The 18,380-nt window shown below is 42.1% G+C and overlaps 1 protein-coding gene across 1 annotated transcript in view; it reads right to left on the reverse strand.

The window, feature by feature from the left end:
• LOC126417133 (dipeptidyl aminopeptidase-like protein 6) overlaps positions 1 to 18,380 on the reverse strand; it is a gene marked incomplete at its 5' end in the record, with an annotated part of 447,744 nt that overhangs the window by 102,408 nt on the left and 326,956 nt on the right. Inside the window, 3 exons of the mRNA XM_050085030.1 lie at positions 2,767 to 2,890; positions 9,013 to 9,119; positions 10,154 to 10,320. Of these exons, the coding sequence (XP_049940987.1) occupies positions 2,767 to 2,890; positions 9,013 to 9,119; positions 10,154 to 10,320 (398 nt within the window). The remainder of the gene's footprint in view (positions 1 to 2,766; positions 2,891 to 9,012; positions 9,120 to 10,153; positions 10,321 to 18,380) is intronic.

Genomic DNA, 18,380 nt, shown 5'->3' on the forward strand with positions numbered 1-18,380 from the left:
AACCATCTGCACGAACAGTTCGACAACGTTTGCAGCAGCATGGACTACCAGCTCGGTGACCGTGGCTGGGGTTGCACTTGACGCTGCATCACAGGCAGGAGCGCCAGCGATGGTGTACTCAATGACGAACCTGGGTGCACGAATGGCAAAATATCATTTTTTCGGATGAATCCAGGTTCAGTTTACAGAATCATGATGGTCGTATTCGTGTTTGGAGACATCGCGGTGAACGCACATTGGAAGCGTATATTCGTCATCGCCATACTGGCATACTGGCCTATCACCTGGCGTGCTAGTATGGGGTTTCACTGGTTACACGTCTCGGTCACCTCATGTTCGCATTCACGGCACTTTGAACAGTGGACGTTACATTTCAGATGTGTTACGACCCGTGGCTCTACCCTTCATTCGATCCCTGCGAAACCCTACATTTCAGTAGGATAATGCACGACCGCATGTTGCAGGTCCTGTACGGGCCTTTCTGGATACAGAAAATGTTCGACTGCTGCCCTGGTCAGCACATTCTCCAGATCTCTCACCAATTGAAAAGTCTGGTCAATGGTCGCCGAGCATCTGGCTCGTCACAATGCGCCAGTCACTACTCTTGATGAACTCTGGTATCGTGTTGAAGCTGCATGGGCAGCTGTACCTGTACGCTCCATACAAGCTCTGTTAGACTCAATGCCCAGGCGTATCAAGGCTGTTATTACGGCCAGAGGTGGTTGTTCTGGGTACTGTTTTCTCAGGATCTATGCACCCAAATTGCATGAAAATGTAATGACATGCCAGTTCTAGTATAATATATTTGTCCAATGAATACCCGTTTGTCATCTGCATTTCTTCTTAGTGTAGCAATTTTAGTGGCCAGTAGTTTATTTCAACTTAACTACAAGATAAACTAGTACCAACAGGCACAGACACACCACCATCTATTTTATTTAATTTATCCTTTCTGAACACGGTTTGCACCTCTGTAAATATTTAGGCAGAATTTATCTCCGGCTTAAGCCAGCTTTCTGTTCCTATAACGATTTCAGCTACCGTGCTTTCTATCAGTGCTTGAAGCTCTGGTACTTTTCCAACACAGCTACGACAATTTACGACTACAATACCGACTGTTGCTTGGTTGATTCTCGTCGTTTCTTTGCCCTGTACCCTTCGAGACTGGAGCCCTTTTTGATATTTCGTGAGACTGTCTAATCTAAAAAACCGCTCAGTCCAAGCTACACAGCCCCTGCTACCCGTGTAGACGCCTTCTGTGTGTAGTGAACACCTGACCTATTTAGCGGAACCTGAAACCCCACCACCGTAAGCAAATAAAACAAATATCATGAAAGACGCAAGTACTGGCGGTGGAAGCCTGCGTTATGTAACAGAGGATTTTGTTTCTCTGTTCTTACCGTGTGTCAGATCGCCTGATGGTTGGTTAAGCTTGGTCAACGGTCAGATGGCCTATCATGTTATTAGAAGTTCATTGATCGTATCCTCTGCTGATGCGCCAATCCACGACAACGGTCGCCTTGGTTATCAGGAGGGAATCTAGTGAAATATCGGTTTCTGTCGTTATTCTCTATCAGATTCCCCGACGATGATGCAAGCCCGGGCAATTGTCATGCACTATTAGCAGGGATTCTAACGGTGTACTCTTTCTCTGTTGTTATCCTCTCTCTGATTACCTGATGATGGGCTAAGACCAAGCAACAATTGAATTTGAAATTGTGTAAAGACAGCTGAGTGGTGCTTGTTTAGAAATAATATGTTATTTGGGTAGACCATTTAGTTTAGTCAACTGACACGTTTCTTGTGCAAAAATCACTAAACCATGGTAATTTCGGAATCAAGAAGGACAGTAACAACCACTCGTTTACGCAAAACCGTTAGCTATTGATAAGAGATTGTGCATCCAGCCTATGTTTGAACTAGTGGATATAGTCTCCACTTTTTATGTACATCTTCTTCTTACCGGGCGGTTGAGACATTGTTTGAGATCTCGGTGATTGTAGACCTCTAATTTTTATTCAGTCAAATCCGAACGAGCTTAAATTGGGTCACGTAGGTGAAAAAATCAGTTCGGAATATATGCGAGGGATTTCCAGTTTTAGTCTTTGCCTTACAACAAACGCAAACTTCGTGAGAACCGTCGTCGGAAACAATCGATTGAAAGTACTTTGAAATGATGTCCGAGCAAATTTTTGGGATGCTCTTAGTCTGTGTCAGAGTCTTAAGACCACGACTTGCTCGTTATTTACTGAAGTTCCTACTGTGAAAATGTCTCATGTTACCATTTCTTACGTAGCGTCAGCATTATTCGAAACGCAAGAATGATGTTGACAGCATCGGAACAGCGGTCTTTATCACGAGAGTCCCACAAGGACACAAGAACATAAGGGCACAGCTCGGTATGTATGTGTGGGTAGCTAATTTTACGTGTTGTGGGCTGTAAACAATTAGTAATGTTTCTCCTATCCACTTCCTTTTATGTACAGTTTTTATTGTGAGTAGTATCGTTAAGTATACATACGACGCTCTTAAAAATTTGATATGGCATAATATGGAAATTTCATGTTAATGAAAGAAAGGGGTAATATCAGCTGAAGCAGTAAAAACGGGAATATAGTGACTACGTGTACCGTTCCAGCTCATCACGCTGTTCGGACTGAAGTATCCTTTGAAGAACCTCAAAAAAAAAAAAAAACGTTCATTTGTCGTCAGAATATGTAGATGCGAGGCACTAAATCTACTCGCTATTTCTAGGCAGCTGCTGACCTCTTGGCAAATCCAGAGCGGATTCTTGCAGACGGTGACGATGGAGAGGTTCTGCGGCCGGTTCATCCACACGACGGACACCTCGGTGACACTCACCCACGTCACAGCCGTGAAGTACAGCTCCCTGCAAGAGAAAATCCAACAAGTGTGTATGCGGTACCCTTCAGTAGCACTGAAATGGATACATACAGAATCTCTGCAAAACACCTAAAGCTGTTCAAATCAAAGGTTAACTCTTTCGATTCCATTTGAGTTCGCACATCGAGAAGGGGTGAAGATGAGAACTTTGTATTACTTTAACTAGTCAAGAAATACAATGAGATCACGATTACTTCAATTTTAGGAATAGTGATGATTCAAGAATTCTAGTGGGGAAATACGGCTGCTTTTTGCTGTAAAGGATTTTCTACTTTAGCAACTGACTATCTTCTTTCATTGAAGATTATGTACTCACAGAATTTCTTCTGAAAGTGAAGTGTAATACGACTGTGCATGATCTTAGAATATTCTGCTAATTTTCTACATATGGAAGTAATTTATATCGCTGCTTTTCAGCCGTCAACACGGAAGAAGAAGGAAGGAAGATCGAAGTTTAGTATGTGGTCGGCGAAGAGGTATCAGAGACCGAGCACGAGCTCGGATTAGGTAAGCGCACTGAAGTAAATCACCTGTGTCCTTTTATGAGGAATCATTCTCCATCAAATTTGAGCGGTTGAGGGAAGCAGCGAGACACGTAAATGAGAAAGGCTGTACACCTTCTTACCGCTGTTCCACTTCGCTTAGTAATCATCAGTAAAGGCGACGCTACCGAGTTCAGTACCTCACCACGGGTTAGGTGATTACAAAGTGCTATACAGGAGCGAGCGGAGACACGTCTGCTTGAAGCCAGGATAGCTTTCGGGAACCTGTGAAGCGTCAACGACGTTAGTAAAATATTTTTAAAGTTCCATCATTTGTGTTCCATTCTAGCTAAAGTCTGTCCACTCAGCTCAGCATCTGCACGTCCAGGCGAGTTTAGCGACCACTAGCTGAAGCAGGTTGCCGGCGAGCAGGCGCGGCCAGTGCCCTGTGTAGCACAAAGGAGTCTCTGGCTGGCTGATGGAGTGTTCTCGGTCCCACTCCGAATTCTACGATGACCCTTGATGACCAGTCCGCGAAGTACCTGGTGTCGTTAGTCGTGTGGTCAGTCTATATCATCTCTAACACTAGTAGGCGTCAGCTTCCGGAGGCGCCTGAGTGTTGAACATGGAGATGATGGACACAGAATGCATTGTAACGTTGCGTCACAACGACGACGCCACTCAGTTGATTACCTGAGAAGATTTCATAGCAGAATTTCTTCTGATCTCTGTACCTTACTTCTGTGCGCTATAAGAGTGCATAATATTAAAAATACAGATGCATGTTTTGCTTTATATGGCGTCATTTAATCAGTGCAACGAAATATTTTGCCAAAGTGGTAGACGTAAAAGTCACTTGAATTTCTCTATTAGTGGTCTAAAAGATAACTCTGACATTTTTGCACGTGCTCAATTGGAATCGGCCCACAGCTAAAACTATGAGTTTATGCCATGCACATTTTTGAGATGGAGTGTGACTGCACAAACACTGATGACAACCATTTTGGAATTTTACGACAGGTAATATGTTGTTACTTAGAAATTATGGCGATGTATCGATTGTGGATTGTATTTCATAAATGAAAATGCATATGTCATCTGATAGACTGAGCGATTTCTCGTCGCACTCGCACAGAGCTGCCAGGATATGATGTGTTAACACATACCCACGTAAATCACCGAGAGGGGCGGCATAGAAATGAAGGTTCCTAACGCTTTTTCTGGAGCAGCGAGTTTCAAATTCTGTCCGAACAGCTTGATTTAGGTAGGATTTTCTGTAGTTATTTTAAATGTCTGGGGTACCTGTGCCTCTCTTCGTCCTTTTGCAAACACGTAAGTGTTGCGTCTGCGTTGACAACATTACAGACTCGAGGCTAAACTCTAAATTGAGAGGAAATCTATTAACTCGCTCCACATGTTTCCTTTCCTTCCACGTAAATTTTGAACTTCAACTACGGAAATATTTTTAAGGATGAGAAAGTACGTGGAATATTCTCAGCAACTTTATTTGTCTGTAATCTTCTCTGTCATGAAACGGCGTCAGCGTTATGGACATCAGCACTTTCTGATTGTTTTTATGTGACTGGGCTCCCACAACGATGGTTTTGTCAGCCAAAAATACACTGACTGAAATAATTCACTAAAATGTTTTAATTTATGATGCGCATACAGAATCAGTGATAAGACAGTAGACGCGTTTTCGATAAGGTAGTGGTTCAAATTCTCGTCCAAAGATCTATATTTAGGTTATCTGTTATTATTTCCGTAAATCACTTAAGGCAAATACTAGAATGGTTCCTTGGAAACTACACGGTAGATTTCCTTCCTCAGTGGAACGTCTGCTCAGTCTCTAGTGACTTCGCCGCCGAAGGATCGTCAGGCAGTACACTTCTTTTCTTCCTTGGTGTTCGCATTATGTTATCATTGTAAGAGATATTATTATTATATTCTCAGGAGGCTTACAAGAAGAAAATATAACAAAGGGGGCTATAAACTAATTTTACTCTACAAATATGCATAGCAAGACTGCACAGAAAGTTATACGTATTCAACGAACTAAAATAATTACTAATTAAAAGTAAAACAACAATTTCGTCAGGGCGAACATGATACGTAACACAGAAGAAGTGTGTTTCATGTACTAGATCAATCCGCAAAGGAAAGCACTAGTTTGATACACTCCTGACAATATGAACTACGAATAAGTCTAATTACACTGATACATTTCGCAGATGAAGCTGTTGGTGAATTCGAAGAATAAATATAATGAAGAGGATAGTGAGACACAGGTACTAGAGTAAAACATTTAGAGACTGAAGTTAATCATCATCTGACAAGTGTTGTTATAGCGACGATCGTGTGTATCATCTTCACGATGATGAAAAGAATACCTAAAAATGTTGCCTCCAACCTAGAAATATTGCGACCACTAAGCAATACTGTTGACGTCTTTCTCGTTGTATGTCCAACTTGTTGTAGCATTGGCCTCAGACGAAACGTCGCAACCAGCAAAGGGATGTGCAGGCCAGTACCCTACTTTATTCTGCAGGTGCATCACCCTGAAGCATGGCGTTCTACCATCAGTGCTGGACTGGAATGCTACATGCTGTAGCGCAATTCTGTGTTTTGTCAGCCAGCTTTTGTGACGGAAGTCATCTTACAGCCACAACACACACGGCTAATGACAGTATAAATGCTCCCCGATTAGCCATTAACAGCATTACATTGGCGCCGTGCATTCAACCATCGCAGACTGCTCGTCAGTCGTCGGTTGAATGTATGACGTAGCAGCTACAACCTCGCTGAGCAACATTGAGCATCAGCACCTAGGCGAAACTGTTGGTCTACAAGCTGCCACCTAGCCTTGATATGGTGCTACGTGGGGTAGCCGCGCAGTCAGGGGCGCCTTACCACGGTTAGCGTGGCTCCACCCGTCGGAGGTTCGAGTCTCTCCCTCGGGCATGGGTGTGTGTGTTGTCCTTAACGTAAGTCAGTTTAAGTTAGATTAGGTAGTGTGTAAGCCTAGGATCGTATGACCTCAGCAGTTCGGTCCCATAGGAACTTAACACCACCTGGACTTGATGGTTCTGGGATTCGAACTGGATTTGTAGAGGCAAACCCATCATTACCTTAGACCCCAAACAGTCTCCCAGAGCTCTGAGTTCGACCAGAGTTGTCTTGAGGTACCAGCCAGCTGCCATGAGCTGCGTGCAGAGTACGCCAGTCCATCTGCATGTACCTTGTATCTCGGAACTCGAGTCAGCAAGTCCTCCAACGCTGCCAGCTACTGTTATGCTACCACACCCTCCTGCTGCCACAGTACACTCAATCGCTGCCCACTAGCCACAGCTAGCCTGTTCCTAGACCGCAGTCGTCGACCTCCTATTTGGAAGCTTCGTTTGCTAAAGAATTTTTGTGAGTAAGCGTTCCTGATTATGGAGACTCAACGGTACTGGAGATCCCATCCCAAACTCTCTGCACAAACCAATTTTGCGGCTGCAGTGGCGTCCTGCAACACAGGTGCTAGTGTAGTAATCACAGCATAACACGACCGCTACAAACTGTACTGCGTGCTGCCTGGTCATGTAGGAAGTGGAAATACCAAGTAATATGACCCTCCAGCCCATTAAATCTCACCAAAGCTTAATAGGAATGAGGTCTGATAGGTATATCAGGCACCGAAATAGCGAAAAGTATTCTCCTAACCACTGCTGTACATAAGTCGTATGCCACTGGGAGTTTGTATTTCCCCATGTGGCTACTACGATACAGAATCGAGGCCTGACATTACACAGAAATGTGTTTCACGAATTAAATCAATCCGAAAAGGAATGCACAAGTTTGATACTGTTCCCAGTCCTGACAGTATGAACTATGAACAAGTCTAATTATACTGATACATCTCACAGATCAATCGATTGGTAAATTCGAAGAATGAATGTAATGAACTAGAAAGTCAAATCCTGGAATTATAGCAGAAAATATAGAGACTACCTGCAGTTACCTCTATATGCACAGTTTCTCATTTTGAAAACATGCTCCTCGATGTAAAACAATACTACCAATTCTAGGGCGCGGCACATGCTATCCTTTAGAAGGTGTGTTACATTCTTTTGCGAGTATTCGCTATTTTGAAATTTCCTGACAGATTAAAACTGTACCTTGGACCGGAACTTGAAAAAGTTACGTCGCTCTTCGCATACAGTGCTCTTGCCGACTGCTTTATCCAAGCAGGCAGACACAATTCATGAACCGCCTTCACAGCCTAATTCCTCCTAGTATATGAGCAATGGAACGTGCAAGAAACCAGACTCTACTAAACGCTTGCTATGCTCATTTGCTCCGTCACAAAAATTGGTTTCCTTCACTTAGAGATAGATGAAAACACTGCAGTTGTGGTTCAAATATTGTTCCTTTCTGTTTGAGGTACAAAATTATCATGTTATGGAAGAGGGATATTCTAAATAATTTACTGGATTTGTTTTATTGTAAAAGAGATCCTAAGCTCACCATACAAAATATTAGTCACAGGCGAATCGTTAAGCCTTTACATACGGCGTCGAGATTGAGTCATGTGTTCAACCGTGCGCACTGCGTCTATGTCAGCATAAACCATTAGCGACGACTGAGGTGTTCATGTTTCAAGAGGACGTTGTACATAAACATGTGTAAATCTTAGGACGTGACAGAATGGCAAAAAGAGGCAATCGTATTTGGTGATAACCATGGCCATACGGTGTGTGAAATTGGTACATTTGCTGGTATTTCGCGGCAAACTGTCCAACGTGTCCAAAAACAGTGGAGTAACACACGGGGCCGCAAAATGCGACGTCGGAATTGTGTTCAGAGCAAGATCCTGACGGAGGGAAAGGAGACGCGTTTCACGGCTTGCGAATCAAAATCGCTACCAAGCCCAACAGAAATTGCTGCAGACAGTGAATAAAAGCCCATCCCCATCTGTTAGCGAGAGAAAATTGCGATGAGAACTGGATGCAATGAACATTTGGAATTGGTCACCTTACAAGAGGCCATTTGTCACATAGGCACATTAAGACGACAACTGCTAAGTCCATCGGGCTGGAAGAGTGTGAGAATTGTTTTATGAACACTTCCCCACCCTATATATTTCAATTGTCCTTCAAAATCACCTGACTTAAACCCCAGTGAAATTCTGTGGGCCATTTTAGAACAACAGGTAAAACGCCGACATCAACATCCCCACAATTTGGTGAAGTTGAGCTGCGAGTGGCTTAACTTCGCTGTGACCCACCTGAAGAATCTTTTAGACTCACTTACTAACCGAATACAGGCAGTTATCAAGTCCTGGTGTGGATTTACGAGGCATTAAATAATGTTTATAATGATTTTGATAGAGGTAAATAATTATTTGTCCAGTGAGCTCATATCTAAAATGGATAAATAACATCAAGATGCAGGCGTGACATACTTTAATGCATAAAACGCCAATTCATACTTCGCAGAGAACTGTGAAAGATGCCTTTATGAATTAGCAGATGAGAAACGGCTAATGATGATTTAGTATTTCCACTGAACCAGAATGCACTGTAAATCAACCTGACTTCAGAGCCTGCCGAGAGTGTGGAGGCGAACACGCAGGGTGGCTTACTTTGTGTGGTTGAGCGCACTCGGTGGCTTCAGGTCCCTGGTGCGGATGTTCTTCGGGTCCGCCAAGTCAGCCACTGACAGCGTCACCACAGGATTAGGCGTTCCGGGCTGTGGACACAGACCACTCCTGTAGCTGGCGCTTCGTATTAAACACGGTACATACAATTAACCTTCCACTCTTTTTGAAGGATAAGAATAATGACACAGTACTGTGTAACTAGTGAAGATGTAGGACATTCGCGACTGACATGCATGATTAATTAATTTAAAGAGATCCGCTTCATTTGAATTAATGGTTTAGCCAAACCACGACCGGTTTCGGGATGTTAAAATCTCATCTTGAGGTGCTTAAAATTGTTGTGTTTGGTAATGCACAACGTGCTATCGGGCCAGTCAGTGGAAGGGCTCTAAATCACTATCTCTCAGGCGGAAACTCTCTGCTGTACGCAGCTGCACGGTATCACGTCCCGAAATCGGTCATGGCTTCCATAAATCATTTTTTCAACTGAAGATATCTTTAAATTAATTAAATAGTCAAGAAGTAATAAAGTCACCGGAAAGTATACTAGTAACCCTTCCAAAGAGAGCACTGGCGTCTTTGGAGAGCTGTACACCTGCTGTACGATATGTGCTGTTATTACTGTATAATGGTTAAGAAGTGAAATACCTTATCATTCAGACTAAAATTAGAAAAAATAAGAAATAAACTTATAACTAAAGCCGAATCCTTCACTTTAAGTATCTTTACCTACTCATTACCCATGCCATTAACTGTTTAGTGCTGTTTAAGATGTCTTGAATGCAGATACTTATAGTAAATGACATTTCTGGGTTCCCAAGTTGCCACTCTTTGGCATTCGCTTTCTGCTAAAAATATTTGCATAAGGAAATGTTGATACAGAAATTTTTGTATGTTTATTTGCTACTATGGAAGGACTAACGCTGTGAAGTCGGAGTGTATGATTTTTTCTTCACGCTGTACATTATGCATATTTGTTTCAGAAGTAGTTCGCAAACTTGAGGATATACTCACTGTGGGCCTACAGGATGAACAGTGTGTGTGTGTGTGTGTGTGTGTGTGTGTGTGTGTGTGTGTGTGTGTGTGATTGAGTGATGTAATGCGACGTGGGTCGAGAGGTTACCTTGGGGTAGCGCAGGCTACGGATCTCGGGGTACAGCTTTCCGTCGTCCTGCGTGCCGAACCAGGGGAAGCGCTGTTCCTCCACGAGCGTGTCGTTGAACGTGGCGAACAGCAGCAGGTGGCCGTCGTTGGACATCCACAGCGCTTCGTTGCTGCCCAGCACCTCCTCTGTACAAACACAAACGCACTACTCAGACGCAGGCCGTAGCCGCAGGCGGTGGAGACACGTAGTCCACTACATTTTAAGCCAGAATACATTCACTAGCACTGAAGATAGTGCATCAAGAGGCGAGCATCGGATTGAAATGAATTTTTTTTAGACGTAATGATACAGATGAGAGATTCACTTCATCCCAAAATGAAGGCAAGTAACAAATACAGCGAGAACAAGAGGACAAATACAGTGCTACATCAATAACGCATTGGTCCACCTTTTGCTGAAATGCATGCTGCAACACGGTCCGGCATCGAGTTGACGTCTGACGATTTTCTGAGGTAGACTGGTCCATGAGCCTCGAACAGCGACACGGTGACACGGTGGTGTCTGGCGTTTCACCTGGTCCCGTACGTAGGGGAGCAGGTCGGCTGTGAGAGACAGAACGTGGCATAGGAAGTCTGCAGCAACCCGAGCTGTATGCGGACAAGCATTATCTTCCTGGAAAAGTGCCCGTGGTGCACCATGTAGGAAAAGTTTCACATGGTGTCGGAGAATGTCATCAACAATACGCCGGCCCGTAATTAGAGGGCTATGCCTCTACCTCTACCCCCCCCCCCCCCCCTCATAGAAATTAAAAGTAGGCAGATGAATCATGATACCTAAAAAGAAACATGCACATTACTATTATTTGCACGAAGATTCTGATTGTGTAATCAGATGTTCAATATCTTTATCTGTTTAAAGTTTAGTATTTGACGTTAAATTATACAAGTAAAATCCCGGAACGAATTTCCAAAATAGAAACTCTTCATCCGATTTTGTCGATCACCGTGTCTCTAGAAAGCTATTAGTGTAAACCTAAATTGGTGTGAATTACAGGCATGTAACTTAAATAGTACATGCGTTATTGGAGGTCAAATTGACCGATTACTATCGATAGTGTCAGACCATAAGTACTCCACAGTTACACGCAAAAACGGTAGCAGCATGCTTATAAATATATTTATTCATCTATGTTTTTGTTTATATCCGATATGTACTATTCATGGAGAAATTGGTTAAATATTTACTGTGTTGTAGAGAGCATAGACACATTAGGCTACTGGCCTACCTTTTGCTTCTTTTCTTTTGATATATGATTATTTAATTCTACGGTATATTGATAATTTTCACTTATGGACCGTCTGACAGCAACTGAATAAAACACAATTTTAGTGCCATACGCGTTTCGCCTTTATTTTCTGCAAGGCATCATCAGTGGCCTGGAATATGTACATATGTTAGCTATTTTATTTACATTTTTGTCACTGTGCCTATAGGTTATAAACAGTTCTGGTGGTTGGTATTTCCTATTAAGTAGTAACGTTTTGAACTGTACTTACAGGTTGCGTAGGCAGTTTCTTACATATTACGCTCCTGTTGCATTTTTGGTGTTGTTCTTCTTTCTACGAGCGCCAATTTGCTGTTTTTTCCACTTTCAACAGCACTATGCACTGAACGCTTGTTTTAATGCAATGTTTTGTTTTCTGTTGCCGACTGTCAAATGTTTTTGCCAAAGATCGAATATTACTGCCAAACTTATGAGTGTAACTATTGAAGTTTCTGTGGTCTGTTCGTGTATGCATTTGTGTGTGCGTTTGTGTATGTGTGTGTGTGTGTGTGTGTGTGTGTGTGTGTGTGTGTGTGTGTTTTGGTGTGGTATTAATTTAATTTAATTTTATTTTATTGTATTTATTTATTTATTTATTTTTGTTTTTGTCCTGTGTATGTGTGTGTGTGTGTGTGTGTGTGTTGTGGTGTGATATGTATTTTTTTGTGCTGTGTGTGTGTGTCTGTCTGTATTTTGGTGTTACGTATTTTTTTGGGGGGGGCTGTGTGTGTGTGTGTGTGTGTGTGTGTGTGTGTGTGTGTGTGTGTGCAGAAAATAAAAGCGAAACGCGTATGGCACTAAAATTGTGTTTTATTCAGTTGCTGTCAGACGGTCCATAAGTGAAAATTATCAATATACCGTAGTATTACGCGCAACTGAGGAGGACAGGACCACAAAAGTTGATTATTTAATTGTTTATGTATTTAATAATGTGTGTTAGAGCGTCTTTATGGTCCAGCCGTGGGAATATTTATTTAATTTCAAGTATTTAAATATAGATCCAGTATTTCGGATATGTTTCATTACGTTTGTGAGTGTGCGTTGGTTTGAACACAGGGTGGTACCGCTCTAACCAATCACAGCGATCGTTGCAAAAAAGACACGTGGAGAGACTGTATGGAAGTGGGGAGGAGCATCGTTTCCGGAGTCCTGAGCAGGGCGGCAGTTGTGGACGGTGCGGCACAGGACACGGGAGTGAGTGCTGGACGCGCACAGTATAGCGCAACGGACGCACAGTCGGAGGACAGTGGAGCAGTTTGCGCGTGGTCACGGAGGACACAAATATTTCGGAGTGCCGACCTATGCTCTTGTGTGATTTCCGTGGCTTCTGCAGTGAAGACGTAGTGTGCGTTAAGAAGTGAATATCTCGCGAGTTATGTTGTTGTTCATAACTAATTACGTGCCGGCCGGGGTGGCCGAGCGGTTCTAGGCGCTACAGTTTGGAACTGCGCGACCGCTACGTCGCAGGTTCGAATCCTGCCGCGGGCATGGATGTGTGTGACGTCCTTAGGTTAGCTAGGTTTAACTAGTTCTAAGTTCTAGGGAACTGATGACGTCAGAAGTTACGTCCCATAGTGCTCAGAGCCATTTTTGAACTAATTACGTGCAGTGGGAATCTATTGTTTCCCTGTTATTCAACTTATATTTTATTTAATTTCTGGACCATCGCCACCCATAAGTGCTTCGCAGAAATATACCGCATTCTCAAAAGTACTTCTACTATCGTATTCATTATTTAAAGTCGTTGAGATAGTACCTGCAGATTTTATTTAATTGTAATTTTTTCATTTATAAATTTACATGTTACTTTCATAATTCGCAATTGGCGAGTGATAGAAGCCTTCGACCATTAGATTCATGTGTGCATTCTTATACTGTAGACTCAGCAGTATTTGGCCAGTAATGCAGCAAGTATGTATCCGAGCGCCTAGACAACGAAACCAGCCAATACTTTTACTATTTCAACTCTGAGTCGGAGGTTGCGTAGTAATTTGAAAGCCTGCAAGTTTAAGTAAAAATTTTATCAGGAAGTTTCAACAATAGTGTTGCAGTCACAGAGAAGAGACGAGCATTAAGTCAGTTATTCGGCCTCAGGATTTCCGTTTTCAGATCTAATTTTCGCAGCCACGTAGTTGCACCCACCATACGTTAGGTGACTGAATTGGTGTTCATGCTTTTTCAGGACTTTTCTTTAAATCATTAACATTTTTTGCAATCGTAGGCCATATAGCAATTGCATATCGTTCACTTATGTATCCCCCAAATTTTCACAAACATTATAGTTCGTATTTCCAATCCCATGTCCGTATGTTAAATTATTGTACTCTTGACTCAGTGCATAAGTCATTTTGACGTCTCTTTGCAATAAACTAGAATCTTTTGTTGAGCGTTATTTTCCTTTTGTATTGTGATGGATTCCCTCATAAATATATCCTTGTCAGGTGTGGCAGCCACAATTCCGTGTTTCATTGGGCTATCTCTAGCAATTTTCCCTTAATAAGACGTTATCCATTGTGCGACCTTGTTTCTTTTAAATTTGGATGATATTTTGGGGCGCTTTCCATCCCTGAAAGTCACTGGGGATATGATCTGTAGCATCTTAGGGCTATGCTAAAAAGGTAAACTGTACCTCCCAGCTAGCACTTTATCCAGGTCTCACCCACTGAAAACATATGTCAAAAGTTTACCAGCTACAACAATTAACGCACTATGGAATAGATTTGAAGCAGCATGAAATGACGTTCCCGTATTTGTATAACAAGGGAATGGTCCACTCCGACATGTAGAAATCTGCCCTGAAATTTTTATACACGAAGAAGACACTGAAAGAAATAAAATGACAAAATTTTGAATGCCAAGCACACTGCAAGGGTTTAAAAAAATGCTGAAAATTGACGAATTCTTAGCCGGTCACGCGGCTCGAGAACTGTACACTCCTACTGTAGTTAGAACAGATAGTGCGTGAAAAACATGGCAAGCGGATATCCCTGGTTCTCAGCTCATTGATAAACAGATAACACTGGGCAACGTGATCGTTATTTGCGTAGTGGATTTCATTTTTCGTTGATAGTTTGTCTGTAACAATTGTTCAGTCACTATTATCTAGAACCCACAACTCATTTAATATCCATAATAATTAGCAGTTCCCTTTGCGCTATTACTAGGTGTTGACAGTAGAGATGAAGCTGAATTACTTTTATTTGTATTTTCTCCATAGCCGGCCGTTGTGGCCGACCTGTTGTAGGCGCTGCAGTCCGGAACCGCGCTCCTGCTACGGTCGCAGGTTCGAATCCTGCCTCTGGCATGGATGTGTTCAAAATGGCTCTGAGCACTATGGGACTTAACTTCTGAGGTCATCAGTCCCCTAGAACTGAGAAGTACTTAAACCTAACTAACCTAATGACATCACACACATCCATGCCCAAGGCAGGATTTGAACCTGCGACCGTAGCGGTCGCGCGGTTCCAGACTGTAGCGCCTAGAACCGCTCGGCCACCGCGGCCGGCCATGGATGTGTGTGATGTCTTTACGTTAGTTAGGTTTAAGTAGTTCTGAGTCTAGGGGACTGATGACCTCAGATGTTAAGTCCCATAGTGCTCAGAGCCATATGAACCATCTTGTATTTTCTTCATACATTCTTGCTAAAAGCATCTTTCCTTGTGCAGGTTCCAGAGTTTCATAGTAATGTGGGACCCAATTAATGTTTTCAACCTTGCAAAGACAAATATGAGCAACTTGTTATGGCATCGAACTCCCCTACTTTTCCCGTAGACTTACATATGTCTTAGTAAATTTATTGGAAATTCATTTGAATGATGTCGACATTTCACTAGAAATTGTGTAAAGATGAGAAGAAACAGGGAATAGCACTGACAATTCCGTGAATTGTGGTTCGTACGATGATTGTTGTGTGAACCGGATCAAAAATACAATACTTTCCAAGTCCAAAGAAAACATGGACACTAATATCTTTCAGTGACAAGAAATGTTTGCAATTTTTTTCGTTAAACTAGGGAGAGGGAAAGCGTAAAGAATGTTAAACAATGTACAAAGTCAGTTTCATTTCGCAAAATCTAAATGTAAATTGCATAAATGGAAGAAAGATTTACATGGTACGAAATGCGTCAAAATGAAACTCAGTGAAGTACGAAAGGATAGCTATCCGTGAGATTCAGAGCTGCCCGTGGTAGTCAATGCACCGTTACTGAGGGAGACCTGTGAGACTGCCCAATGGTTACACGGTTTGTGAAATTTTACTTTAAGTAAACTTCATAATTTTGCAACTTCCATTATCGTATACGTGTAAAGAAGTCATTAATAGCTAATACTATAAATAAATTCGTAGTTGACGTAAAGATGAAGATTCTTGTCATTACTTAAAATGTTGTGAACAAACACAGTCGGGTTTGATGCAGGATCTATGTACAAACAACAATTTATCATTTCGAGCGACCGAGTTGCTTGTGCAGTCAGTGGGTTAGAGCTTCCACAGCTTCATATCTGCCTTCATGAACTTCAATGCATATTAGGACCAAATAATAAAAAAACGGTTATTTAGTTGCAAAAATCTAGTAACTGGTACAGGAAAATCTGAAAAAATGGGAGACAATAACATTGAGATTATGCTCCAAACCTGTTCCTAGCAGCTGCAGAATTTAATTAACTGCTTTTGTTGGAATTTTGGTCTGGATACAACTCCCCTGTCATTAGGTGGACGACGAGAAGACTTAATGCGAGGGTTGTTCGGAAAGCAAGGAACTATAAGTCGCGAAATGGAAACCACAGAGAAAATCAAAACTGTTTTCTTTGTACATTTAGCTACACCTTCCAGGCACTGTCTCTGTGCTGTTCAGTTTTGAAACATAACCTACGACCAGCTTAGAGACAGAAGTGATGACACATTCTGCAGGACCTGACCATCATTTTGCAGGACAATGCTCATGCACGTACATTGCAAGCTGTTACCGACTTGTTTGACTGATGGGGCTGCTAAGTGCTATACCACCTACTGCACTCCCCTGACGTAAGCCCTCGTGAGTTCAACTCGATTTCTAAACTGAAGGAAACACTTCACAGCATTCCCTTCAGAGCTGCTACAATTTCATCGGGCAATAGACCGCGCCGCCTGAACTGTCAACACGACTGGCACTGCTAAGACTATCCTACGACTTCCACATCGCTGGAAACGAGTTATACACAATTCTGGTGACTACTTTGAAGGTCAGTAAAACTTTTAAACGCGTATCTATATTGTACGAGTTGTAAATAAATAGTTTCCACTATTAAAGTTCCAACCCTTGTATATTTCTTGAATTTCATTGCTCTAAGTATGGTGAAATCATGTAGACCTTAATATTTTAAAGCAAACATACATAATTCGAAGCTTTCCTTGAAAGTAGATGTTGGCAGTGTCTCTTAAATTGTTTTTCTTCTTAAATGATTAATACCTTTTTTTAAAAAAGTTCCTGTTGCTTTTAACTGAGAGAAAAGTGTAAAATCTGATGGTTAACATTTCCATTAAGAATTAGCTAATTGTGAACCTTTCTCAAGCGCTTGAGTTGGAGTGTGGCTTATACTACGTGTCTTTTATTTAAATTATATTTCTTAAAACACTGAGAATGTTTTCTTAATTGAAAAATTTTGGGTCTTGTTTAAATACAATGTGTAAACTAAAGGGCGAAAGATGTTTTCTCTAAACCTTGTGTAGCTGTTCCTCGTTCCCTTAGCCTTTTTTGTAAAAATGTAATTGCGTTTTACTTGGCCATGTCAATAAGCAGATGTTTAATCTTGTGCCACAGTATCTTTCTCAAACTTTCTGCTGGTAAGTTCTCACAAGTTCTGCCGGGGTAAGTAAAGATACAACGCAAAAGCTAACCAAAAGATCCGACGGTCGTAGCATAAGTGTCTTCAGGCGTCCTATAAATTCCTCTGAATTCTGCGTCTAACAGTTACATTTGCCTACGGTGGGTCCCAACAGTGAAGTGAGATATTTAGCCACGAAATATGTTTTGGGCTGCACTGTTGCTCACTATTAGGCGAACCGGAGACCTATCCTTACGGATCTTCAATAGGCCATAAAGTCTTGGGTTAACTGCAGCCTGTTAGCCCAGGCCCTTAATGAGTATATTCGGAAGAGAACTCTTCTTCAGAAGATCTGTTTTTTCCCGGAATCTTGCCAGTCGAACCCTCTCTTAGCTTGCCATAAACAGGATCGTCGAGCAGTGCCTCTATCTTCCTGTTGCACTCAGCACGTGAGAGAGTACTGTGATGTACCCCTCGTTGGCAAGTAAAATGACGAGATTTTTGTCCGTTCTAAAGTTTCGCAGAACCTGCCTTTATGCTGAATTGATATTAAACGTTTTCGGTAGGGCTCGGGTCACAATTTGGCAGCTACCCGTCATAATTTTTTCATCAACGTCACTGGGAAGTTTCAAAATGGCCTGTTCTACCTTAGCTATCATATTTATAAATGGAGCTGTCCCAGGTATTGATACACAGTTCAGACCTTTCTCGATCACCGAAACCGCTGAGTCTTCCAGGATAATATCCGTGAAATTAATCACCGTGCGTCGACCTGGTGTATTCCCTTCTTGCGATTGGGCCTCGAGAGGAGTATACTTGTTATTCGGTGAAGCTTACCTTGTTGCTTATACTAATCAACCAGCATTCAGGTTGACACTATCTACCCAATCCCAGGATACTGTTGAGAGTTTGAAATAGATCTTTTTGATGCAGTGATCGAACAATTTGCTTGTTACGACGTCTTACTAGAGAGGCCATGATGCATAGAAATCTGTCTCTCTTATTACTTAACTTGTTAAAGTCGTTTATGTCGTTTGCCATCTCCTCCCCGTAAAGTTACCAGATGTGATTTTCCAGGCTTTCCCGAAGGATCGGTTGCAAATACACTTCTCGGGTTTG

This window comes from Schistocerca serialis, chromosome 8, assembly GCF_023864345.2.
Source record: "Schistocerca serialis cubense isolate TAMUIC-IGC-003099 chromosome 8, iqSchSeri2.2, whole genome shotgun sequence".
NCBI classification, from domain to species: Eukaryota; Metazoa; Arthropoda; class Insecta; order Orthoptera; family Acrididae; genus Schistocerca; species Schistocerca serialis.